This window comes from Diadema setosum, chromosome 2 (assembly GCF_964275005.1).
Source record: "Diadema setosum chromosome 2, eeDiaSeto1, whole genome shotgun sequence".
NCBI classification, from domain to species: Eukaryota; Metazoa; Echinodermata; class Echinoidea; order Diadematoida; family Diadematidae; genus Diadema; species Diadema setosum.
In genome coordinates this window covers 27,482,546-27,508,482 of record NC_092686.1, presented here as the reverse complement: position 1 = coordinate 27,508,482, position 25,937 = coordinate 27,482,546, and the positions used below count along the sequence as shown (strand labels likewise).

At 38.0% G+C, this 25,937-nt stretch overlaps 3 protein-coding genes across 4 annotated transcripts; 1 reads left to right on the top strand and 2 right to left on the bottom strand.

The window, feature by feature from the left end:
- Window positions 1–986: 986 nt before the first annotated feature.
- On the bottom strand, window positions 987–3,444 carry LOC140246114 (MIF-like protein mif-2). The gene is made up of 3 exons (XM_072325556.1): window positions 3,337–3,444; window positions 1,737–1,909; window positions 987–1,074 (listed from the first exon to the last, which is right to left on the bottom strand). The coding sequence occupies exons 1-3, from the start codon at window positions 3,442–3,444 to the stop codon at window positions 987–989; spliced, it is 369 nt and encodes a 122-aa protein (XP_072181657.1).
- Window positions 3,445–6,102: 2,658 nt separating this feature from the next.
- On the top strand, window positions 6,103–9,520 carry LOC140241423 (peptidyl-prolyl cis-trans isomerase-like 1). Its single transcript, XM_072321157.1, has 3 exons — window positions 6,103–6,206; window positions 7,005–7,159; window positions 8,904–9,520. Exons 1-3 carry the CDS (start codon window positions 6,163–6,165, stop codon window positions 9,191–9,193), a joined length of 489 nt encoding a protein of 162 aa, XP_072177258.1. The 5' UTR covers window positions 6,103–6,162; the 3' UTR covers window positions 9,194–9,520.
- Window positions 9,521–17,485: 7,965 nt separating this feature from the next.
- On the bottom strand, window positions 17,486–25,693 carry LOC140241405 (EKC/KEOPS complex subunit Tprkb-like). 2 transcript variants are annotated; one of them, XM_072321138.1, is made up of 5 exons: window positions 25,576–25,693; window positions 24,096–24,507; window positions 22,842–22,964; window positions 21,505–21,681; window positions 17,486–19,253 (listed from the first exon to the last, which is right to left on the bottom strand). In XM_072321138.1, exons 2-5 carry the CDS (start codon window positions 24,243–24,245, stop codon window positions 19,167–19,169), a joined length of 537 nt encoding a protein of 178 aa, XP_072177239.1. In that variant the 5' UTR covers window positions 24,246–24,507; window positions 25,576–25,693; the 3' UTR covers window positions 17,486–19,166. The 2 variants fall into 2 exon arrangements, with proteins under 2 accessions (XP_072177239.1, XP_072177247.1); XM_072321146.1 differs by having other exon boundaries at window positions 25,570–25,656.
- Between the last annotated feature and the right edge of the window lie 244 nt (window positions 25,694–25,937).

The window sequence follows — 25,937 nt, the reverse complement described above, 5'->3', positions numbered from 1 at the left end:
CATTATTGTATACCACAGAAGATATATTACCTCAAACAGTTCCAAGGTCATCCAGTTATACACAATAAACGATAAAAATCATTCTGCAGAAAGTGTAACCCTATGCATCATGAAATGACAATCCTTATGTCAGTTCCCAAAACGACCCAATATGAACTGCTGCCCATTGGCCTGTACGACCATTCAAATGATTTACGAAATGTGATGCCTTGGTTATTTGATCCCGGAGCTGAATGCACTACTGTATAGATGATTGAAAAAAAAAATATATATAGGCCTATATTTATATAATGAGAAAAAATGTATCTTCTCTCCTCATCTAAAAAGCTAACGTTCTCTTTAACAAGAGGATGTGTGCTTTGCTGTTGCTTTGTTTTTTTGTTTGTGTGTGTGTGTGTGAGTGTGTGTGAGTGTGTGAGTGTGTGTTCGTTTGTAACAGTATCCCTACAGGTACCAATAATATTAAACAATAGTATAATGATTTGAATCTCTTGTCAATGCAAAGTGGGCTAAAATAAACTTAAAGATCAGTTTCCAAATCAGCGTGGCAGTCTATACTGCCCTACTTTGGCAAAAGGAAGCAAGTGACATACCATCCGAATTTGAGTTATTGATGTTTTCATAATTCACATAATGAGCTCTTCTTCCAGGCCAAATTTCATGCAGAAACACTCATCCTACTAAGAGATATGTTAGATAAGACATCATGATAGTCCATTGTCGCCAGTGTAAATGACAGACACATTTTGCTCTTTTACGAGAAATGTCATTTTTGTCACTTGCTTCCTTTTGCCAAAGTAGGGCAGTATAGGTGTCGCATGATCACTTTCTAATCTTCTCCACAGAATCAGGGTATAGGCCTTTGTGTCTCAATGTTCACCAGAGATCAGTCTTTATGACAAGAGGTTGCGTCCACTGCTCCAATGATTTCTCCAACGTTTGGGTTGTTCTGGATCGTTTGGTGTGCAGGTATTCCGTTTGGAACATTACTTGCCTTGCTTCAAGATGTCTGCTACAAGTCCTGCTTCCAGCGCAACGTTTTCAGCACTCACTTCATGGACGACGACGAAAACCCTTGGAGAATTGAATAAGAGATATATCATCAGAATGTTAAGATCGCCGCGTAAAGATTTTCATCACTGAAATAACACCGCAAACCCTCAGCAGGGAGCTATAGCTACAAGACTTTGTACTATAATCATTCCTGACAAGTACAATCATAAAGACCTGATCTGTGAAATCATGCTGCATACATTTTCAATGTGTCACGAAAACTATTTTGATAATTCTTTTAATCTCTTTAGATGTCTGCCCATTTCATATGTGCCCTACAACCCATTTACACACACACACACACACACACACACACACACACACACACACACACACACACATATATATATATATATATATATATATATATATATATATACATATACATATACGCATAATGTTATATCTGTGTATCTGTCTGTCTGTCTATCTAATCTATCCATCCATCTATCTATCTGTCTGTCCATCTATCTATCTATCTATCTATCTATCTATCTATCTATCTATCTATCAAGTACAGGAATGTACACACATGCACACATCATCATCATCATCATCATCATTCATCACCATCGTCATCATCATCCACATCGACAAAAACGAAGGCACGAGCAAACCAATACATGCATGCATGCCCTGAGATCTCCAGACAGAAAGAGACATGAAAGCATCATTATACGTACCTGTTTTCTTGAGTGGTCTTCAGAGATTTCTTCACAAAGTCGTTGATTTTCTTCGTGGCTTGTCGCTTTGCGTCGATACTATCGAAGGGTATGTTGTAAAATTGGACGTAGCCGGTGGGATCGCTGGTTTTCCGAATGACATTCTCGCCTGCTCTCACAACTATGGTGATTCCCTGCTCAAGAGAAATGTAGAATTCATAAAGGTTTCGACAATCCAAGTTACTGGTTCTTTATCTAGAAACAATATCGGTCCTATCATTTTGATAATTGTTGCAACCATCGTATAAGGGGAATACAATTAGATCTTATTTTTAGTAAAAATAGGTTTGATAGTATCATCAACAAGATATGTGGAATCCAAAATCGTTAGTTAAGTTCTTGGAATTTCAGATAGTCAGTTATCAGATCCAACTCATGGTAATCGGGATAAAATTCGAACCAACTATACTAGTATTTAATGTTGACTTCGACATCCTCCGTTGTCCCCGTTGTTCAAAATAAAATCGATATTTGTTCATCAGTGATTACGGCACTGTCATTGTGAATATTCTGTAATCCGCATGAGCAAAAATTATATCTTGCAGAATTGGGTAGGACTTTCTTCAATCATCCCACATCGTGCTAAACTGGCTAAAAAATGACATTTTATAGACCTGCGCGGAGTCAAAACTTGGCACTTGTGTTGTTGTTGGGTTTTTTTGTTTTTGTTTTTGTTTTGTTTTTTGGTTGTATTTCTGGATTCATTGATCAAAACAAAAGCACTTCGTTTATAAAATTGGCATGGTATATGTAATCATTACAGAGTCAATTATTCTTCTTGACAACAATGAATGACGGTGGAAATAAAACGACTTCTGATACATTAGGGAAATATATAAATATATAATTGTGCATAACAACATGTGTGAACATCAATACAATTTGAATGAATCTTCAGAATCATGTTTGCGAGTTCCACCTCTCTTTATAATTCACCTGATATAAGGTTATTGTTCAAGGGGTCGCCAGCGAGCAAAAATGTATAAACAGATAGTAAAGACACGTCTGATGCATTTTTCTAAATAATTATACAATACAACATGTATTGTGTACACATCTATACAATTTGAATGAATCATAGAAAATTATCTTTACTTACTAAGGGGTCGCCAATGAGTAAGACTTTTATACAGAAAGATCATTCAAATTATACAATCTTAATCTGCCACATCTCTTCCGAGCAGAATTCTGTAATTATATATAGAGTAATCCTTTAATTACTAGTATATCTCGATATCATGTTATAATTTTCTTTCAACATTAATTCCCAGTATTAATAAATAAATCAATATTATTTTTTATCAATATTAATTAGTAATGATATCAACTTTATCAATAACAATATGAATTTATATCAATATTGATAAATACACAATTAATCCATTTTAATTAACAGTATCATCACTTTTGTCAGTGCAGCCATCAGTCAGTCTACATAGGTATAGTGCATTAAGCGCGGGCGTGCACTCATTACAAAGTGCGAGAAGATATTTGACTTCATCTTAGCACACGACATTGTCGACATAATATAAAATCTTAAAAGAAAATTCAATCAAGTTACCAATTCGTCCACTCCCAAAAGTTCGGACAGTAGTCTTGAGAAATTCTGACTGAAATCCGAAGGCAGAGATTTCTGCGGGACGTTCGTCGTGAACACAGCGAGTGGCATGATGACAGTATTATAGATGATTATGATTGTATTTTGTTCCTTTCTCGGTGGGTAGATTCCCAAGCATGTGTTGGTTCATAAAGATGTGCTGTGATTATTCGCTGCAGGGTGAAGACTGCATGCTAATGGCAAAGTTCAAGCCTTTGCGCAAAATAACAAGACGACACCGCGGGCGAGACGGTTGTCATGCAAATAATAATTATTATTATTCAGGTCCAGCCAATAGTGATACTGGCTGCTCCAGTGAAGTTATTCCTTTGGTTCAATATTAATAGACTCGAATGACGAAGCATTTAGGAACCCTAGTGTGTCTGCATTGCGAGTATTACATGAATTTTGAACTGTGGTCTGCGCTATTAAATATTTGCTAGAATGCCTGAAATAAATATATTTTTGTTTGCCTTGCTCTCCCATGCCAACATTACGTGCAAAGTTTATTTTTCTGACGACAGAAGTGGATCAAGAGTTTCTGGCAACAGTGCTGCACCATGAATTCGCAAAACTGGATGCAAAGGTATATCAAAATTCATAATTCTAATGTTACACGCGCAAGTCCATGCACTCTCTGTTCAACTATAAACAATGCAGGTATCGACATAATAGTAAAGATCGTATATGCATTCCTGGTCTCCTTCTCTCTATAATATACTCTCTAACAATCTCTTTAAACCATATACCCATCTAAATCTTTGCCCTATATAAAACTTCTACAATTATGTGCGTATGATATCTGGTATAATATTGTGCCTGTCTATCCCTATCTATCTATCTATCTCAGGTTATATAATATATATATATATATATATATATATATATATATATATATATATATATATATATATATATATATATATACATATATATATATGAACATTTATGTATTCATTTATCTATCTATTCATTTATTTCATATCTATATATGGCCTTTCTAAAATACTCTTTATATTTATCTAATCTATAATTCATCTATCCATAACTCCTCTATCTATATCATGTTGTCTGCACATCTATCTGTCTATATCCAGCTTGTGTCACCTTATGAAATAATTGATTTCTCCAAAACAAACAATCTACCCAGAGTGAAACATCTCCAAACCACATGCACCCTTACCCTTTTCTCGCCCTTTACCCATCTAGCTTGAATCAACGTTATTCTCCGTATGATATGGCCTATAGTTTCTTTCCGTCTACGAGCGTATATGTTTCTGTCCAAGCAATTTGATCCCTGTTGTCAATCTCGAGAAGATTTTACTTTCTTTGTACACACCCATTTTTTTTTTTAAATGCGTATGTACGTATAATTGGATTGGCGCGTGACGGGGGCAAGGGGGTAATTTGGTTCCCCCGCCTCGATGGGAAGAATCTCCGGGCGGAGAGAAACATGCGTTTTGTTGTTGTGATTTTTTTCCCATTACAACATATTGTTGTTTTTTAATCTTCTGTTGATGTTGTTGTTGTTGTTGTTGTTGTTGTTGTTGTTGTTGTTGTTTCCTTTTATAGAGCCAAAAAGTGGCGCTGGTGGGAGGCTTCAGTCCCAGCCCCTCCGCCATGCATTCTGCGGTCCCTGCATCCGACTGCATGCATGCTGAGTGATGCACAAAAAATAAATGTTGTTTTTGTATTTTTTTTTTTTTTTATTAGCAATGCGTGAGAACAGCAAACCTTCGGGTATATAAGTATCCTCCGATGTTCGTATGCTCCTCATGATATGTTAATGCTCTTGTTTGACTTTACGGTCATTTAATTGATTATACATGTAGTTATAAGCGCTTTGTTTCTTTGTCAGGTGTTTGCAATCCAATCAAGAGCAGAAGACCTGGAGGGCTGAGCCTGAACACGGAATGACATGGCGCAGGGGATGGGGGTGGGTACATGGGTGAGGGGGTCTACGCGGAGATACGTGTTGGTCATACTTCATGCTACTGAAGGACAAAAATGAAGTAAAATGAGCAGAACAGTAAAAAAAAAAAACCAGCAAAATAATATAACAGAACAAAACAAAACAGGCATTTGCAATTTTGTATTTCACGATCGAGAATATAGGCCCTATTTCGCAGGGACATAATTATTATAGGCCTAGGCTATAGGTTACCCCGGGAAACTCAGGCCTATACGATTACTAGTAGGTCCTACCTCGATCGGTTTCTGCTTCATCATGCAGTGTATAATTTTGTATAGTTTCAATCATTATGATTATCTGTCGATCCAACACATAAAAGAAGAATAATTATGTTGAATAATGTTTTGCACAAATAACAAAAAAAAAAACTAAAACTAAAACAAAAACAAAACAGGAAAACGGCAGAGAGTGGTGTTTACGCCGCTTGTCAGCAGAAAAGATTTTGCTTTCGTGTTTATTTTATTTTATTTTGTTTGTCATTCCGATATTCATTTGTTTTGTTTTTGGGGTGTTTTTTTTATATTCTACTCCGAGCAAGTGTAGGATCTTTTACAGTACTTAGTACATGTAATTTGATATACCAGGGGGGTGTTTCACAAAGCCGTTCTTAAAGTTAAGAAGGACTTAAGTGCTACTGGTGATCAGTTGTTGTGCTGCCGAATTATTGAGATTCTATAAGTACAGCACACAACAAGAACGGCTTTGTGAAACACCCTCCGGGTCTTGTAGGTCGAGTCTTGTACGCAGGCTAGACAGGAGGACGCGTGTGTATCATCGAATTTTTGAACGTGTTGCTAAATAAAGTACACGAAACCAAGATGTCTAGTAGTAGCGGACCACCAAATGTTTGCTTGGAAACAAGGTATGATCAGTGTGGAAATGTTGGTTAATTTTCAAAATCATGCCTTTGATAGGCTGTATTTTGTATATCGTGACGAGAAGTAATTCCATGTAACACACAGCGCAGTCTAGGAGTAGTTTCTACCAATCGTAGTCCCAAGTATGAAAATCTGCGTAGGTTTTTATGGTTCGGCAGTGTTTTTCATTGACCGTCCAGTGTGTCGAATTCCGCGCAAAACTTCTCATTTATAATAATGACAATTGCTTAGTCAGTTTTTCGCTTAACTGACCCAGCAAATGTCATTATTATAAATGAGAAGTTTTTCGCGGAATTAGACATAGCTACATCTAGACGTCTAGCTACAATTGTAGACCCTCTATCTATGGCTCTAATTTACTTGTCGGTCAATGTTTTTCATACATCATGGGTGGGTCGTGGGGTAGAGTCTAGACCACCATCTATTGACCGAAAGATCAGTCTGTATCTGTCCGTCGGGGAATGTTCCTGGCTTCATGGATTCCCTCCACGGAGGACAGCGTTAATCATGTTAATGGCAAAATATAAAAGAGTCCTCCGGACAGACGGATCTTTCTGTCTAGACCATCTACTGTACTACTAACTCACAGTGACACTACCTACGAGGCTAACGTTAGTCTCATAGATAGTTAGTACTAGGGTAGAGGTCTAGTATACCCAGTGTATTAAAAAAGAAAATATGTGTCATGTAGTAAAATGAATTTATGGTATAGGCCCTAGACTATATTAGTATTACCACCATGTGTATTATCTGATCTCCCTCTCTCTTGTAATTTACTTCAGCATGGGGAAGATAACTGTGGAGCTGTACTGGAAACAAGCCCCCAAGACGTGCCACAACTTTGCAGAGCTGGCCAGGAGAGGTTACTACAACGGCGTCAAGTTCCACAGAATCATCAAAGACTTTATGGTACAAGGAGGAGATCCAACAGGAACAGGTGAATCCTATCCCAATGACAGACCAATTATCTGATGGAATTGAAAGCAAACCTTAAAGGAGGAGTAGACTGGTTTCTACTCAAAGTGAATCATAAACCATGCAGTCATGTTTACACAGTATCTAGACAGTAATAGTGAGAAGTACCAGTAATGATGCTGAAGGTATTTGTCATCCCATGCACTCCTTCTTCTCCTGCTATTTTTTTTTTCCCTGGCAAGTACAGTCTTCTGAAGAGTTTAACATTCACATATGATTGTTTCTTATGTTCATAAAGTATGATTTGTTTGACGCAGAATATCTTATGATTTGTAAATTGTTGTATGTAGATACTACATGTGTATACATGTATTATGATCTACAATGATCTACAAATTGTTGTATGTCTGTTTTTACATGTATTATGTAAATATATATATTGTTGCTGGAGTGACAAGACCTTGTATCTGCAATTTTGATGAAAATGACTTTTTTGGATTAATGGTCAGATAATCAGGTAAGTGATGTCCTGTCCAAATCCTAGCTGTCTTACCCCCCAAAATGAAGCCACCACGGCATGTCAAAGGAATGTCTATCCCATTGGATGCAGTGCTTTGGCTGCCATGTTTTTTTGCTCTCTGGAAACATTTGACATTTTGAAGATACGAGGTCTTGTCGCCCCAGCGACGATATGTTCTGTGTCAAACAAATCATACTTTGTGAACATAAGAAACAATCATGTGTGAATATTTAACTCTTCAGAGGACTGTACTTGCCAGGAAAAAAAAATAAATAGGAGAAGTAGAAGGAGTGCATGGGATGACAAATGCCTTCAGCATCATTACTGGTACTTCTTACTACTTGTATTACTGTCTAGATACTGTGTAAACATGACTGCCTATGGTTTATGATTCACTGTGAGTACTACTCTATATTAAGGTTTGCTTTCAATTCCATCAGATGATTGGTCTGAAATGGGGATAGCGGGTGAAAGTTTATTTTGTTGCTGCGGCTGGTTTGGATTTCTTATAGGTTTTTGTGTTTTGTTTCTGTTGGGAAGGGAAATGAATCTGAGGTCAAATGATATGATTGGAAAGTTGAGATGAGATGAGTGTTATACACTGTAATATTATGGGTGAATGGGTAATTGAAAAAAAAAAAGTAGAAATATTTGTTTATAACTTTTGATTTTATGTTGATAATGATTTATAATATAGTTGTAAAGATGGGTTTTGATAATAAAAACGTGGTGGGGGGGGGGGAGGTTATGGGGCACAGAGCCAAATAAAGATATACACTGGTGAAGATGTGATGAGATGATGATAATAATAAGGTTTATGTAGGCTTTCTTATATATGTTTGTATTATTCCATCGTTTGACACGGATTATAGTATTAATACTGTGGAAGATCACTGTTGTTATTGTAACTCAGAAATAGTAAATGTATTGATTTTTTATTGATTGATCACCAGTAGTAAATATATGACATTTTATGATAATGTGTGGTATGGGTTGCAGTAATGTAAACTGTAATATTGTTGTTTTATACCCTATGTACCTTTCTAAACCTGCCATTCGTTTTGAATGAAACGGTGGTTCTTTTGTATACATGTCATTCTCACACTTTCTTGAACTTGAATAAAGTCATGATTAAACAACAACAACAAATTGTTGTATGTATGATTGGGCACCACCCAACCTAAGAAAAGACCAGTGACTCCTAGTTTCATCGCAATGAATAGTTAGTGCTCAATCTTACATGCAGGTCGTGGAGGGAACTCGATATGGGGAAAGCCTTTCCAGGATGAGGTAACCTTAGAGCTGAAACACACAGGGGCGGGAATCTTATCCATGGCCAACAGTGGACCCAATTCCAATGGGAGCCAGTTCTTTCTGACCCTCGCCCCAACCCAGTGGCTGGACGGCAAGCATACCATCTTTGGCCGGGTCAGCGCCGGCATCAGTGTCCTGAAGCGGATGGGAATGGTGCAGACGGGTTCGGACGACAGGCCTAAAGTGGATGTGACCATCCTTAGGGCCTATCCAGAAATATAAGAATCTTGGAGGGGTGATTCCTCCTGCTGTGTTGCATTTGACAGACTTGCGTATGAGTGGACAGTATCGCAATGTTAACATTTCCCAGGACCTACATTGGGACCAAGCTTGCTGCCTGGCAAACTGAGTTAGTGCATCTTGGGAGAATGAATTTGAACTCCAGGGACTCTTGTTGCATTGGACATTGCATTGAATGAACACTCCAGCTTCAAATATATTTTCTGTGTAATATAAATAATCTTGTACAATGTACTTTTTTCAAAATTTTTGTGTGGCATACACTTTGGCAATCATTTTTGTGTACACTATGTTTCCGCGATGTTGTGTGATCTCATTTTTTTCGACATACCTGTATCTGTGGAAAAGTGAGCAAAGAAAATGGGATTCCATCGGGAGTCGAACCCGAGACCTCCGGATTGCTAGACCGGTGCTCTACCGACTGAGCTATAGAAAGCCCTAGTACAGTGTTCGTCCCAGAAACCCTTAATTCTCAATGCTCGGGTGGTCAGAAGCTATAGCAGTGTGTTTGTGTGTGACACACACGCACACACTTGAACCTGGCATAAACCCGAAGGATAATTCAACTATCCCGATGTTGAATGGATCCCGAAGGATAATTCAACACAAACACACTGCTATAGCTTCTGACCACCCGAGCATTGAGAATTAAGGGTTTCTGGGACGAACACTGTACTAGGGCTTTCTATAGCTCAGTCGGTAGAGCTCCGGTCTAGCAATCCGGAGGTCTTGGGTTCCACTCCCGATGGAATCCAGTTTTCTTTGCTCACTTTTCCACTAATAATTTATATTCTTTCTGGTCAGTTTATTCTGTCTTTATTTGTAACAAACTCAAAAAGCTGCATCACTTCGGTGATCCCTCGCATATATCCCCAAGTTGAATTATCCTTCGGGTTTATGCCAGGTTCAAGTGTGTGCGTGTGTGTCACACACAAACACACTGCTATAGCTTCTGACCACCCGAGCATTGAGAATTAAGGGTTTCTGGGACGAACACTGTACTAGGGCTTTCTATAGCTCAGTCGGTAGAGCACCGGTCTAGCAATCCGGAGGTCTCGGGTTCGACTCCCGATGGAATCCCATTTTCTTTGCTCACTTTTCCACTAATAATTTATATTCTTTCTGGTCAGTTTATTCTGTCTTTATTTGATACCTGTACCTGGTAACATTTTCAGCTGTTTAGAGTATGACAGCAGAAATCACCACTAATACCTGTTATTTTCAGGTGGACATGTTTACCTGTTCCTTTATCAAAAACAAGGAGGAGCAACCTGAACATGCAGAGCTGAGATTCAAAATTACTTCCCATGTGGAGCAATTATTAGCCTAAATGCTGTTGTCCAATTGTACAGTGTTCTCTCGTTGAAACGAAGACTGGGGACCAGCAGGTTTCTTTCGTTATGTAGAAATTTCGTTATAACCAAACAAATAAACAATAAAGAACAAAGAGCGAATAATTTCGCGGCCTGATTGTTTACTTCATTGTAACTGGAATTTTGTTATAACCATGTTCGTTATAACGGAAGTGCACTGCATATTCAAGTAATCTTGTGCAAAATCCCTTCTTCATGCCTTAACCCGTTGAGGACTGTTTGATTTTGCTACAACACGCCATTACCATAGACACCTACCCAAGTATACTTGGGACTCGTCCTCAACGGGTTAATAAAAGCATACTTGTTGATACAAGTTAATATTTATGAATAGATAGAGCAGAATCAAACAAGCAGACCAGTGAAAGTCTCCTCTAGATTAAGAGAAAAGGGAAAAGTTCTACACTGTTTCATTCTGAGATTCAGTTTTACAGAACAGTTATATCAGTCCCAGTAATGTCTGCAAATCAGATGACATACATGTACTATCTTAGCCTTCGAGTCGCAAGTTTCTCATTTATAATAATAATAGCTGGTTTTTATATAGCGCATTTCACACACTTCAGGGTTTCAATGCGCTTTACAGACTATTATTACCCCGGTCACTGGATACATTATCAACCAGCACTAACAGTGCTCATTCTCCACTCCCTGGGGAGCATTCCAGCCAGTCGCAGCCATTTTTACAGGCGCGCACATGCTTATCAACCAACATAAGCTTTCTCATCCTACCGGGTACCCATTTATACTCCTGGGTGGAGAGCAGCAATGTGGATAAAGTGCCTTGCTGAAGGGCAAACGTGTCGGGGCAAACGTGAAGGGCAAACGTGAAAGTCTCCTCTAGATTAAGAGAAAAGGGAAAAGTTCTACACTGTTTCATTCTGAGATTCAATTTTACAGAACAGTTATATCAGTCCCAGTAATGTCTGCAAATTAGATGACATACATGTACTATCTTAGCCTTCGAGTCGCAAGTTTCTCATTTGCTTGCATACATGTAAGAACATTCATTAATCTTTTTGTTTTGGCATAAGTTACTGAGAAATGACATATTGTATCTGTCATCAACTTGTTCTAGGGTTTGTAGTTTAATGTTACAAATGTATTGATGCGGCAATGATGAAGGGGAGGAGGGAGAGGTAGTTGCTAAATTACTGACCAAAGAATGGTTTCATCATAACAATTATTTACAAACCAGTGGAAGAGGGATGAGGCAGTGCCATTATCACCTTGTCACAATTTTTGTATATTTTGACTGATTTCACTATTTCATAAGAACATGGTATACCTCAAAATTCTGTAACTTTCTTATTTTGGTCTGACTTTATAAGCTTTTCCTGTTCTGCATTCTCATGAGAAGACTAACAGCTTGAGATGCCACATGTGTAGAACGATATAAAGAAAGTACGATATATAAATAAAATTCATTATATTGTCACTTTTCTTGCATAATAAAAAAAACATTTGACTTGGCCTATTTCAGAAGGCGGGGGGGGGGGGGGGGGGGGAATAATATTACCCTGAACATTTGTCAGTGACAAGTCAAGGAAACGTGCACTTCTATGGAAAAACAAATTGTTAAATTCTCTTTATATTTTCCTTATATCGTTCTACACATATGACAATCATATACTGTAGTAGTCTTCTCATCCAGCAGTGACTGCACAGATACATGTACCTGAAAAATTCATAACTTTTTAAAGGATTGTCAGATTTTTCCCATACTTTCACTGATGTGTTCTACTAATATTGCTGCATTCACTCAATCCACATTTATGTGAATGTGGACTTGTCCTTTAACTTCTCATATTTGACTCGGCTTGTGCTTGGAGTGGAGTGTCCCCTGTAATCCTGCAAGTGTCATCCTAAAATCCTTTTCACATTGTATGGAAATATATTACCCAGGTACACTGTACTGAAATAGTTAAGCCAGAATGAAAAGGGTAAATTTCCATGGTGAACAGACTTTCCCTCCCTGTTAGGCAGCAATGTATCACAGCCTTGCTTACAGTTTTACCTACCGTCAAATTATGACATGTGTCAGATCTCACTTCGTGTTTTAATTTGTTTGTTATGCTCTGACAACGATGCAGTGGCTCTGTGTCGCGCCCCTAAAAATTGCACTGCATACAGGCACAGTGACAGACAGTCAGACAGTGATAAACGACATAATTGCAATGTTCCTTTAGAGGGCTATCAATCTTTCTAGTGATCTGTTTGATTCTGCAGAAAGTTTAATGTTCACTCAATGCCCAATAAGGAGCTCACCAAGCTTGCCATTGTGATTTACATTCCCTAACTTTCTTTTTTTTTTTTCCCGCCTATACAATGTACTGTATGTACACGTATGATTCTTTTACTGCAGGTCATATTCACATACAATTGTATATTGATGTGACTTGTACTTATACATTTATTAGGTTGATTGTACAATACATCATCTATTACTAGTAGCAGTAGTACAGGTTTACAAGGAATAATGCAAAGTTGTAACATACAGTTTGTATCAGTGTGAGGAAATACGAGATTGTCAGATTCCTGGCCGTAAGTTGGATGTCCTGAAGCAGGGGCGGATCTAGGAATTCCGTAAAGAAGAGGTGCGTTTACAAAATTAAAGGGGGGGGGGGATGCACACACCCCTCCCCCATTCATTTCTTTTGTTTCAACAAAAAAATAAAGGGGGAGGGGCGTGCACCCAGTGCAGTCCTCCCTGGATCCGCCACTGTGAAGGTGTCTTGACATCAGTCCTTGAAGTCTTCTTCCATTGTCTCAATGAATGTGATAAAAGCAAGGTTTACCTTTCTTTGTGTGTACAGTTTAATATGGCAGTTCTTCAAAAAGTGTACTAGAGTTGTACTTGTGTTCTCATTTGTTACTAGAATAAATGTACAAACAATACAACAGATATTTGTGTGTTCCATACAGTACAGTGTATAAAGCACTGTACGAGCTGAAATTTTCGCGGTGGTTTTATTTTCGCAAATTTCGCGAATCGCCTTTGACCCTCGCAGCCACGAAATTTACAACACGCGAAAATGTCCTCCAAGCAACAATTCGCAAAAATATCTGTACGCAAAAATTTCAGCTCGTACAGTACCAGCCATTAAGTCGATACATTGTTATGTACAGTGAAACCCCGTTATAACGAGGTCCGTGGGACCGGCGATATTACCTCGTTATAACCGTACGCATCAAAAACAAAGAAAAACATCATAAAAAAGACATCATATACCCATCAACGAAACTTAAGAACATCCTTTGCGTTGTTATTACACAATTATGGATCATTATTATTGAGAGAATAAAGGGAAATTATTTGTGAATTAGACGAAGAAATAGGGGCTGAAATGAGTTAATTCTTTATTGTAATTCTTGTTTGTTAAGTTTTTTCTAAACACCAGCGCAAATAGAGTAACATACAAACGTTGTTGACCGTAACTTGCGAGGTATTTTTACGCTGTTGGTGCTCAGCGGGAATGCGATGATTTCATGAGTGATTTCGGCTGTAATCTTGTACAGTGTATAATGTATGATCGTTGCGCCCGAATGGATTAAAAATGCGTTCTTTATTTTCTTCTGAAAAATCTCTTCGGGTTTTGTACAACCGTTCTTGAAAAATATGCGACAGGACTGAATGTGGAAGATAGTCATCCTTTTACGCAAATCTGTACCTGGTAGACCATTCTGAAAGAAAGAAAAATATTCATTGTGAAATGTAGTGTTAAAATTGTGATAATGAACAAACCCAGATCTATTCAAACTAATAAATGCGTTTTTGTTTCTTTTTCTGATTTAGGTTAACATACGTCATTCAACTTTTTACGCTACTGTCACCTGGCGAGATCGCGATGATTTCAGAGTAACATACAGGCGTTGTTTACCGTAACTTGCGAGGTATTTTACGCTGTTGGTGCCCAGCGGGAATTCGATAATTTCATGAAGCATTTCGGCTGTAATTTTATACAATGTATGATCGTTTCGCCCGAAGGGTTTAAAAATGCGTTCTTTATTTTCTTCCGAAAATCTCTTCGCGTTAGTACATCCGTTCTTGAACTGTTGAATGCGTTTGTTTCTTTTTCCAATAGACCGGTTTACTAATGATATGCATAATGACGTCAACCCCACGCGACCCTAGTGATTGTAACTAGGTCGGGCAAGCGAAATAAGCGCGGACGCGCGCGCCACACTGTTTTTGCATTCACGCGTGTATTGTCTACGATCATTACTCGCTGTGGATTATCGACAACTTTTGTTTGCTATAATCTTGCTTTGAGATGGCGTCAGCTTCAAGTTCTAGCCAAAGTTCGAGCAAGCCATGGAAGAATTGGACAGTAATGTTAAGGAATTAACTGAGTATTTGAGGGATATAGATGTGAGCACAAGCGGCTACAACAAGGAGAAACTCATCAAACTAGTGCAACTGCCGTAGCCGATTTGGATTTGCCCATCGATCCCGACCTCTCCCGGGCGGACACCGGCCGGTCACTGCAGGAGAAGCTCGCTCTGGTAGGCTGCTCGTTCTCCGATCCTAACAAGCTCGCTGGGTTTACATCCAACTTTGACAGATTTTGGACTCTTTGACGTGTTCAACTACCTGATCATCAATCGGACTGACTATGACTGTAAAAGCTAAAGGGATACAAGTCATTTGACGACTACCGTCTTTTCGCGGATGGGAGTGTTTCAAGCCTGAAGTTCAACGAGGTTTCGGACACGAGCTCTTTTCGTGTTTTCCTTAGTGAGGTTAGGCCGACCGGACATACCTCAACAAACCAACGTACCAGACCTGGGTCGTGATGGATAAGTCAACGGGGGAAATAAATGTTGCCTACTGCGAATGTCAGGGAGGTTAGGTCTATCATTGTTTTTGTTTTTAATTTTAGGTCTACGTCTAGATCTACTCTAGATCTAGTCTATATAGGGCTAGGCCCCTAGGCCCTAACTGTTATTGTTAATAATAGAAAAATAGGTCAAAATCGCCATTCTATTTCATGAAGTTTAATCAGTCTGAGTCTAACTTATAAAAAAATCCTTGGAAACATATCGATTATGAGAGATTCGTTGTCTAGTTTAGATTTCACAATCAATCATAATGCTTAGAATCATTGAAGTTTGAAGTGATGCGGTCATACTGTTGTATGTTCCGTAGCAGCAGTGTTTTCCACCCATTTTCAGAACTACTGAAGACAAAATCGAAGCCAAAATTCAATAAAATCGAAACTATAGTCCAAATTGCGTTTGATCACAGCAGAATTTTCCCTCATCTAAGGTTGGGAATTGATTTAGAGCCACACGAAATGCCACGAGGTAAAGTCGAAGTTGATGCATCTTACACATGTACACAACATACACGTAAGTCTACATGTGGGGATGTATCGGGGACGGCTGCAGCAGCCGACGTTGCAGGCTCGCATCCTTTGTTTGCCCGAGGTTGCGGCCGTGTGCAAAATTAAAGATCTGTGCATACATTAGTAAACCGGTCTATTGAACACCGATTAAGTAGGTTAACATACGTTGTTCAACTATTTTTACGCTACTGTCACCCGGCGATATCGAGATGATTTCATCAATTATTTCGGCTTTAATCATAATTTATACACTCATATTCAAATTATCATTTGTTAAATGTTAATGAACAAATCCAGATCTATTCAAATTAATAAATGCGTTTGTTTCTTTTTCTGAACACCGATTAAGTAGGTTAACATGCGTTTTTAACTATTTTTACGCTACTGTCATCCGGCGGGATCGCGATGATTTCACTAATTATTTCTGCTTACTTATGCACACTCATATTTAAATTATCATTTGTTAAATGATAATGAACAAATCCAGATCTATTCAAACTAATAGATGCATTTGTTTCTTTTTCTGAACACCGATTAAGTAGGTAAACATGCGTTATTCAACAATTTTAACGCTACTGTTACCCGGCGGGATCGCGATGATTTCATTATTTTCGGCTTTAATCATCCAAACTCATATTTGCTAACCAGCAAAAGAACTGGAAGTCGGAACTAATGGATATAATGATGAGTTTCACACGCATTCCAATTGTCCATTTTTGGCCACTAGTGTCGCTACATGAAAAGTTTTTGAATGCGTTATCTAATTTTTTTCTCGTTGCGCTGTGGTCTGAATATCACGCACGCGTTTCTCGCGAAAAAGAAAATCGAATGATTGTTTAATAATTTAGTACGAACATCGGAAGGCATTCCTGTGTCTTATCGCGTGATTTAGAAGAAAACATGCACGGAAGGAACGGTTCTCTGCAAAACGGGAAAAGACGTGGATAGCGTGAATTCGGTTTTCAATGTTTCGTTTGTCGCGTGTTTGAAAGCGGTAATTTAGTCAAGAAAAGGAACCTCCGTTATATCCGATCAAATTGCTTATGTTTCTCTTTATCATGATTTACCGAAATTGTCCTCGTTATAACAGGAATCTCGTTATAACCGAACTCGATTATAACCGATTCGTTCTGCCATAGGTTTACATGCAAAGGAAAACGGGACCGGCGCGATCACCTCGTTATAAGCGGTTCCTCGTTGTAACCGAACTCGTTATAACGGGGTTTCACTGTATCTGTCAGAGCCAATGGAATCAAGCTTATCACACAAAAAGAATCACATTTGACTCGTTATGGCATCATGACAAAGTCAAGAAATATGACGTAATTGCATTATCAATGACTACAGTATTCACCTTTAATGCGTTTCTGGTGAAAGGCACCCTGAACGTTTTACAATGCAGGACATGTTAATGGGTTTATGAACAGTACATGTAACATTTTCTATCCATAGATGTACACAGTGAGCCTAAGTTCCAAGAAACTTTTGTCCAATCAAAAATCTAGTGCATGCACAAAGACAAGAGAATGAACAAGAATACACTTGTACATGGATTTCTTTTTATACCATTTTTTTCTTTGTACAGTACAAGACTATTCTTTTAATCTGTATCAGTGTCTGTAAAACATTCTGTTGAAACATTGGAAAAGAGTAGTGGAGACTAGGACACACACTTCATAGTACAGTCAACCTTGCCTGAATTGAATCTATTACGACCGAAGAAATAGCTTCAACTTGGAGAAAATTCGACTTCTGAGGGATTAAAATCATTAGAATACAATGTATAAAGAGAAGAGGACATGAAAAGACCTTTGACTTACGTGATTACACAGTATTTGACTTATGGGGGGGGGGGTGACTTTTCAGTAAAGTTGACTTGACATGTACATGTACATGTAGTTGTACCGAACGCATACAATTTGTAACTCAGACAGTGACCCTAGATACTGAGTAAAGCAACTTTTGTTTGTTTGTTTTTAATTCCTTTGATATACAGATACTGCATACGCCATACAGTGCACTCCCATTATAATGAACAGGGTTATAACAAAATTCTGGTTACAAGGAAGTAAAAATTCAGGGCACAACATTATTTCACTATGTTTTTTGTATTGTTCATTTGTTCGATATAATGGCAGTCCACTGTAAACAGGTGAACCCTGACATAATGAACGTACATGTATGTACAAAATTCTGTTGTTATGAGAGGATCTAGCTGTAAAACTCACTATTCATTCTTCTTTGTCAATTCTACTAAAATTTTGTTGTGATAAAATTCTAAGGTCCCGACTATCTTGTTGAAGCAGGGTTCTTCAAACCTTGGAAACAATATTGATCGCATATGTATTACGCATGCCAATAATTTTGGCACAGTGTCGATTTCACAAATGTCGATTTCACAAATTTCCATGGAATACTTGGATCATACATTACAGTATTCTCATCAGTTACTAGTACAGTGTATACGTGTATTACACATTGTATGTCAAAATATCAGAATCAGATTCACTTCTCTGTTTCTTTGTGTAGACACTACATAGGTCAGACTGATTTCTATACCTTATGGCTAAAACTGCTTGATAAGACATGATCAACTAGAATGTTTTTCCTTACAGGAACAAATACAACATGTATTCAATTTATTTCACAAAAGTAATAACATGTATGAACATGATGCTTGCTACATTACACAGAGAAGAGAAATACAGGTACAACCGTACCCCTTCATTTCTCTCACCAGGATACTTATTTTTACAGAGATTTTGTTGTTGCTCTCCTGTGAATAATGTCTGGTCCTTGATAAAAATAACAACACCAAACAACCCGAACAAACTCCCCTCATTCTTATAGGCCTACTCAACTTTGCTTTACAAAATCAGCAATATGCACACTAGTTCCCCCACTGACTACGTAAGTTGCCTTTTTCTTTCTTTCTTTCTTTCTCAAGAAGCACAGCTCTACTTGGCGTGCATCAAAGTACACCTGTAACTTGTGATAACTTTTGTTCTATAATGTAGTATGCAGAGGCCCATCAGTGATGGAAGTGCTCCTTGCACCTCTGCTGGAGTGAAGAGCTTTCTCATGGTGAATGACCATTACTCATAATGGCACAGGATCAACAAGTCAGCACACGCCATTCCCCCTGGTCATTTTTTCACAGGGCCAGGCCGATGGATGGACACCTTACACTGTTCAGCTTTCAGAGGAGATAGTCAATGGTTTGTGGGACCTTGATCATGAAACATCCTTTGTTGCAATCTTACATATCACAGCATCCTCCAGAGATCCAATGTCCAATTCAGCTTCTGATATCTTGTACCTCTGCACAGAGAGGGGAAAAAATTATGAGGGAAAGTAAATACAGCTCATGGACTTGATATAAAGAGATCTGCTATAACAAAATACCTGATATAACAAACTAATTTCTCCTGTCCCAATGAATGTATTTCCTTTGTTTTGTATTGTGTATTGACTACTGATATAACAAAATATATGATATAAAGAACAAATTCTCTTGGTCCCACGGATCTCATTACAATGAGTTTCCTCTGTATCCCTTTGAACACATGCAGTGCACTCCCGTTATAATGAAAACTAAAAAAAAATTCCGCTTACAGTAAAGTGAAATTCAGGCTGCAACATCTGCTCTTTGTTTGGAATTGTGTTTTCATTCAGTTATAACAAAATTTTTATATACATGTATAACAAAAGAAAACTGCTGGTCCCAAGGATATCACAGGAATCCACTGCATATGCGAAATGCACAGGTGAAAAAAAAAATGTTGCATGCCAGTGATGCTTGTGACATAAAAAAAAATATTTGTTTTCCAAAGTTAAGAAAACTGACACACAGTAGGCATTTTCACATCAGCCCGATGTTTCGAAATAGCGCGCTATTCTCTGACTTGGGAAATTAACCCGATCACGAAATAGCCTGCTATTTGATAATGTGAACACAAATTAGCGCGCTAATTGTATCGCTCTGAGGGAGAAAATTTCTCGAGTACAACTCCGGGAAATTTCTGAAATAGCGGGATAATTCGCGAACTAGCGCGCTATTTGATAATGTGAAAACGCCTCAAGAAATTAGCGCGATGCATCCCATCATGTCTAGCGTGTGTGACCCAATCGATCGAGGCAAACTGCACACAAATCATGAGGAATTTTTGAAATTGCACACATTACTGATGCTGTTTGCACATGCTCAGCTGTTGGATAAGCTCGAAAAAATTTCAGGCTAATTCTCTTTGGGCTGATGTGAATAGGAAATGAAAACAGCGCGCTAATTCGCGACGTGAAAAATATCTCGAGCTTGGATTTTTATCGGGCTGATGTGAAAATACCTAATGTAAGCAAGGAGAGATGCTATTGTTAATGTTGACATGCAAACAGGAGAAAGAAACACTGACGGATGATTTCACAATATACAGGCAGAGAAAGATGCATCCTATACACACCTCTGGAAAATCTCATCTCACAAGAAAGTTCACATTAGGTTTTTGTCATCATCACATCACTTGTATCACAAGGATGGTTGCACAGCAAATATACTGACATTCTTTCTGGATAACACAAGTAGACAAACAAATCAATTTATACTGTTTAAATAAACTGACCAAGAACAGAAAAGAAAAGTTGCTGAAAACTGGAGGACATGCAGTTCAGAAATGTCTTCAAGGATTTGCAGAGTTTTGAATTGTTATTGGTTTTGAATTGTTACTGGCAAAAAAAAAAAGTGGTGTTAACATGGAGAGAAAAGCCATACCTGAACATGCTAATATTGATGTCATAAAATATGTATATTGTACAATACAGTCGACTCCCATTGTACCTGAGTCCTTGTGACTGGCAGTTTTCTTTCGCTATATCGAAATTTCATTATAACTGAACAAATAAAAAATTAAAAATATGCTGTATAGATCTGATAATGTTGTGGCCTGAACTTTTCCTTTGTGTAACTGGAATTTCGTGATAAGTCCGTTTGTTATGATGGGAGGGCACCGTAGAACAAGGTTATTTGTTCTGAAAGACACTTGCACACTTCACTTCTTGCCTGGATTCAGTACTGCTTAGACTAAAAATCTGAATTAAAGGGATGGTACAGTATTGGTGGAGATGAGAATTGGGCTTTTAACTTTTTGCGAGGTATCGAGAAAACACTTATGATATAGTACAGAGCATACCATTTTAAGAGGAATTCAAAGTTTATTTGATGAAAATCGGGTTTGGAATAACTGAAACATCCAAAAACAAAGTAAAACAAAGCGATCGTAATAAAGTGTGGGTCCCACACTTTACTAGAATCGCTCTTTTTTGGATATCTCAGCCATTTCACAACCAATTTTCACCAAATAAACGTTGAATTCCACATAGAATTACATGCTCTTTCATATTTCATAAGAGGTTTCTCATCATCTCACCAAAAAAATGTTAGAAACCTGAAATTAGGTCTCAACCAAAACTATACGATCCCTTTAACACCAACTGCTACAAAACTTTTCAAATGTGGCATCATGTGGTTGTAAGTGTGCAAGATCTGTACTCAAGTTTGGTGTACATTTGTCAACCTTACCGCTTTCATTAGCTCTTCATCAGTGTGGTTGGATAAGTGGTGCAGCGGGACACACTTTCCCGCAATCTGCTCCGCGATGCTCTTCAGCTTCGACTGCTCCGTATCATCATTCAGAATAACCACGACAGCTGCCTTGTCATCTGCTGCCATGGCATGCCTCTTGAAAGATTCACTGATCTGGAGGAACATATTGACAAAGCATGCTCGATTAAAGGAACTACACAATGCAAAACATATGTGGACCTCTGTTAATTCATGATACTCACAACATCAGTTCTGTAGCCAAATTAATATCTAAACACATGCCATATATTTCGTAACACACTCTCCTATTTCAATGTTACCAATATGATTAACAAAATACATTGCAGGGAAACAAAGTATGATCAGTCTAGGGAAAGGTGCATTTTAATGTCTTAAGATAGTCATACTAATGTACTACATGTACTTTACCAGTGATTGACAGGTTATGTCATTGACAGAATCTCGGTTTGAAAGTTGCTCTTTTTGCATATCAAAGCACATGTAATCTGAAGAGGAATAGTAGAAAAATTAGTATAGAATATAAGGCGCACATGTAGATATAATTTTGGCCACATAAGTGATGATCAGGGTTTTATGAATTAATACAAGTCAACATGCATTTGCACCACTTAGTCCCTTTAAACTCTAAATATGCAATGTAAAAATTTGTAAGAAAAGAACAGAAGCCAAACACAAGACTCTTCATTGGTCCATTAGGAATTGTGATCAAATAATTCTGGTAAGAAATTCACTGATTTGAACCATCAAATACCTTGAGCTCCATGAGCAAGACATACAAAGGAAACATTTGTTTTTGTTTTTGTAACTTGTATCATATGGTTAGATGTAGAACGTCCCTTTCAAAAGCCTTGTGCAGTGGAAATTGCATAGGGCTTGGAAAAACAAATGGTTTAAAGCAAACTAGATTTGGCAATTTCAGATACTGAGGTATACATTCCAACTGATATCACTGTACTCAAGGAGTGCCACACAAAAATAGCTCTGTACTCAATTACTTGGACTTTGTTTGTGATGAGGATTCCTCCCTTGAAAACATTTTACATTGCACAATATCAACAAATGTCTCACAGACAAATTTATTGTGACCTTTCACTCTAAGATATAACACTACTGATATCTGTATCCACAGAGGGATTTGGTACAATCTGACATCAGCACTAATACTACCAAGGCAATGTCACAATTCTGTCTACATATCAAATAATTGTAGTAATTAGAGGAGTTCAAAGTGAGGCCCCAGATTTTAATCAGGTCTTTGGAAAACTGCACTGTGTGTACTCCACAGTACTCACATTGCTTGATGGGGACAGGTTGAAGATGATCTCTGAGTTGACGTTCTTCGTCTTTGCGTGGCCATTGGAGTGGGCGTGCATTGCTTTATTGACAGCAACCAGCACCTGGATGGGGCTGATGACCTGGTAAGTGAAAAAGGAATCCAGAAACAGATAGAAAGGAAGTGAGGGGGCGAGGGAGAAAGAGAGGAGAGAAACATGGAGTCAACCTAGAGAGAGAGATTCTCTTAAAAAAAAGAATAGTCCATACCACATTTCACCTTAAAGTTGTAGTGTGCCCTCTCATTTATTGCTCAGAAGGCAAGATTAATAGACATTAAAGAAGTGAATATTGAGGCCCAGAGTGGTATTGGTGGAGGGGGGAACATTTGAGAAAATTTGAAAACCCTGCTCATGACCTACATGTACTGTACAGTGATTATGAGCTCAAGCAGTGAAAATGATTAGCATCATATTTTCATGTGCACACACAGTAAAATGAACCCTCATGCTTATTGCCTACCATAGATAATAACTACACATGGTACAATACAACATTTTTACATACATTTGCAATGATCTCAATTAAAACCTTTATGCTCTCTGCAAAGTCATTCGACATCCAACATTTTGCTTGTTTATTCAAGAAGTTGCAAGATAAATCATCCAAGATTTCATCTCCTGAAAGAATCCATGTCATAAAGAAACACATTTCTAACCAGCATGATCAAAAAGCTGCTGCAGAATCACATGTGACGCTCTACAACCACAACGCTAATGATATAAGAATATATTTGTAGTGGCTGAGGTAGAGAGGCATCTGATACAACACCAAAGAACCGGCAGTGGAAGATTGACAGCACTATCTTTCTTCTACATATAAATGCTGATGCCATGAGGCTTGAAGGTTCCCCTTGCACTAAGAAAATTCATACTTGTTATGAAATTCAAGATTAAACTGAACATTCATCAAAACTCTGCAGTACCGATGTCTTGATGTTATTACTAATGCAATGTGCATTGTTCTTCACAACTGCACAAAAGAAGCTTTGAGAACTAGAAAAGAATCAAGACTATTGCAGAGACAATTACAGAGACTACATAAACTCTCCTGTCTACATAAATATTGTAAATTATGTTACTTCTTTGGAATGATCATTCAAATTGTCAGAATTTTTGTGAAGAGAAGTAGAGAGCTCCTTGTATATAAGTTAATGCAGAAAAGGACTAAATTTAGAATGAAATGATAGGATGATTAAATTAGATCAAACTTACAAGTTTTGGTGTTAGCATTGCAGCTTCTATCTCTCTGTCCATCAGCTTTTGTTTGAGTTGCTGAACATTCTGAATTTCTTCGAAGAAGGCGAGTGTTGCTTGGGAACCAGGGAACAATTCAAGGTCAACAGTTTCTGACGTAAGTGCCATGGTTGCTCTATTATATGTACAACTGCTTGAAATGTGAAATTTTCAAGCATGAAGCACCACAGACACAGCTACAGGCCACAGCGCAGCATGCATTCAAACCAAGTCGAGTACGTATCGGTGTATGGAGTCTGATGAGAGTAGGCAGTAGGCTGAGTTGTTGAGCTACACACATCTGTTGAACTCACGAGAGTCAGCTTCACTCACTAGCACAGTGCTCACTCAGGCTTCAGCTAGCAGCTTTCAGTCAACAGCCATCGAGGATCTAATTAACAGACAGACAGAGAGAATAAATTTTACAACTAAGTAAGGGTTTAAAAGACTAAATAAATCACAAACATACTTGCTTACTATGGAAGAATTACTTTGCATAATTGAAATGGCATTCAATTTGGCAATTGTGCAACATTTAAGAAACAACATAGCTAGAGAGGTTCTGGAGTCAAGACAAGAACAAATACAACTAGGGCCTAGGCCTAGTATTACAACCCCGAAGGAAGGGATCTTTTTTTGTCCATGTATAGTAAATTTAATACAATTTCTGCACAGCGCCTAACAAAAAGTTATTAACGGGACTGTACAGTACTGGTTGAGGTGGGGATTCATGTTTTGAACATTCCTAAGTGAGATAATGAAAAGCCTCTTATGAAATATGAAAAAGCATGTAATTTTAAGAAGGATTCAACGTTTATTTGATGAAAATTGGTTTTCAAATGGCCGAGATATCCAAAAAAAGTGCTAATAATAAAAGGCGACATGCCACAACTTTATTAGGATCTCTTTGTTTCACCTTGTTTTTGGATATCTCGGCCATTTCAAAACCGATTTTCATCGAATAAACTTTTGATACCCCTTAGAACTGCATGCTCTTTGACATCTCATAGAGTGGTTTCTGAATATCTCGCAAAACGTTAAAAGCTAAATCCTCACCTCAACCAGAACTGTAGAGGTCTACACACCCTTTAATGTCATGAAATGACGAAACCGAGCCGAGGGGCAAATAAGTTGTGTTTAACTTTACGCCCACATCCAAGGTAATTTTATGTTATGTTATGTTCTGTGTACAGCGACAGCAAGGGCTGTGTAGTTAGTATGTAGTACATAGTAACACTTAGAGATCTAACAATGTTTAGACGTCGCGTCTACAATGATTACAAAGGTAACACAATTTCAAGGATGTGGGACTACAGATATTGTGCAGCACTGCTCACATTTTTACTGCACTCACGTACACGTGGGATCAGTAACATGTGTCGCGATTCTGACGCTAAACCATTAGAGAAAACATGGATTTCAAAACAGAAATAATATTAGATACATATGTTACCAATACCAGCATAGATCTAGGTGGTGAGGTGGCCCCGCTGGTGTATGTATTATTGTAGAGTTCTTCGATCGATCGGGATGTTAGTGCATTGATCGCGATGCTTGTTGTTGTTCTTGTACTTGCTCCTGCTTTCGTTTTATAGCCTTTATTCAGTCGTTACATTGATTGACGTCCTAAGATTATACTAACTGAAAATCAGTGGGCCCCCATTTCATAAAGGCTGCCTTTCATAAAAGGCAAAGTTTATAACAATTCTTGTTGAAATGACAGTTGTCATGGTAACGACAGGAATCCAGCTCCCTGCTTGACTGTTGCTATGGGAAGTTGACATTCCACCAAGAGTTGCTATCCTATCATCTTTTATGAAA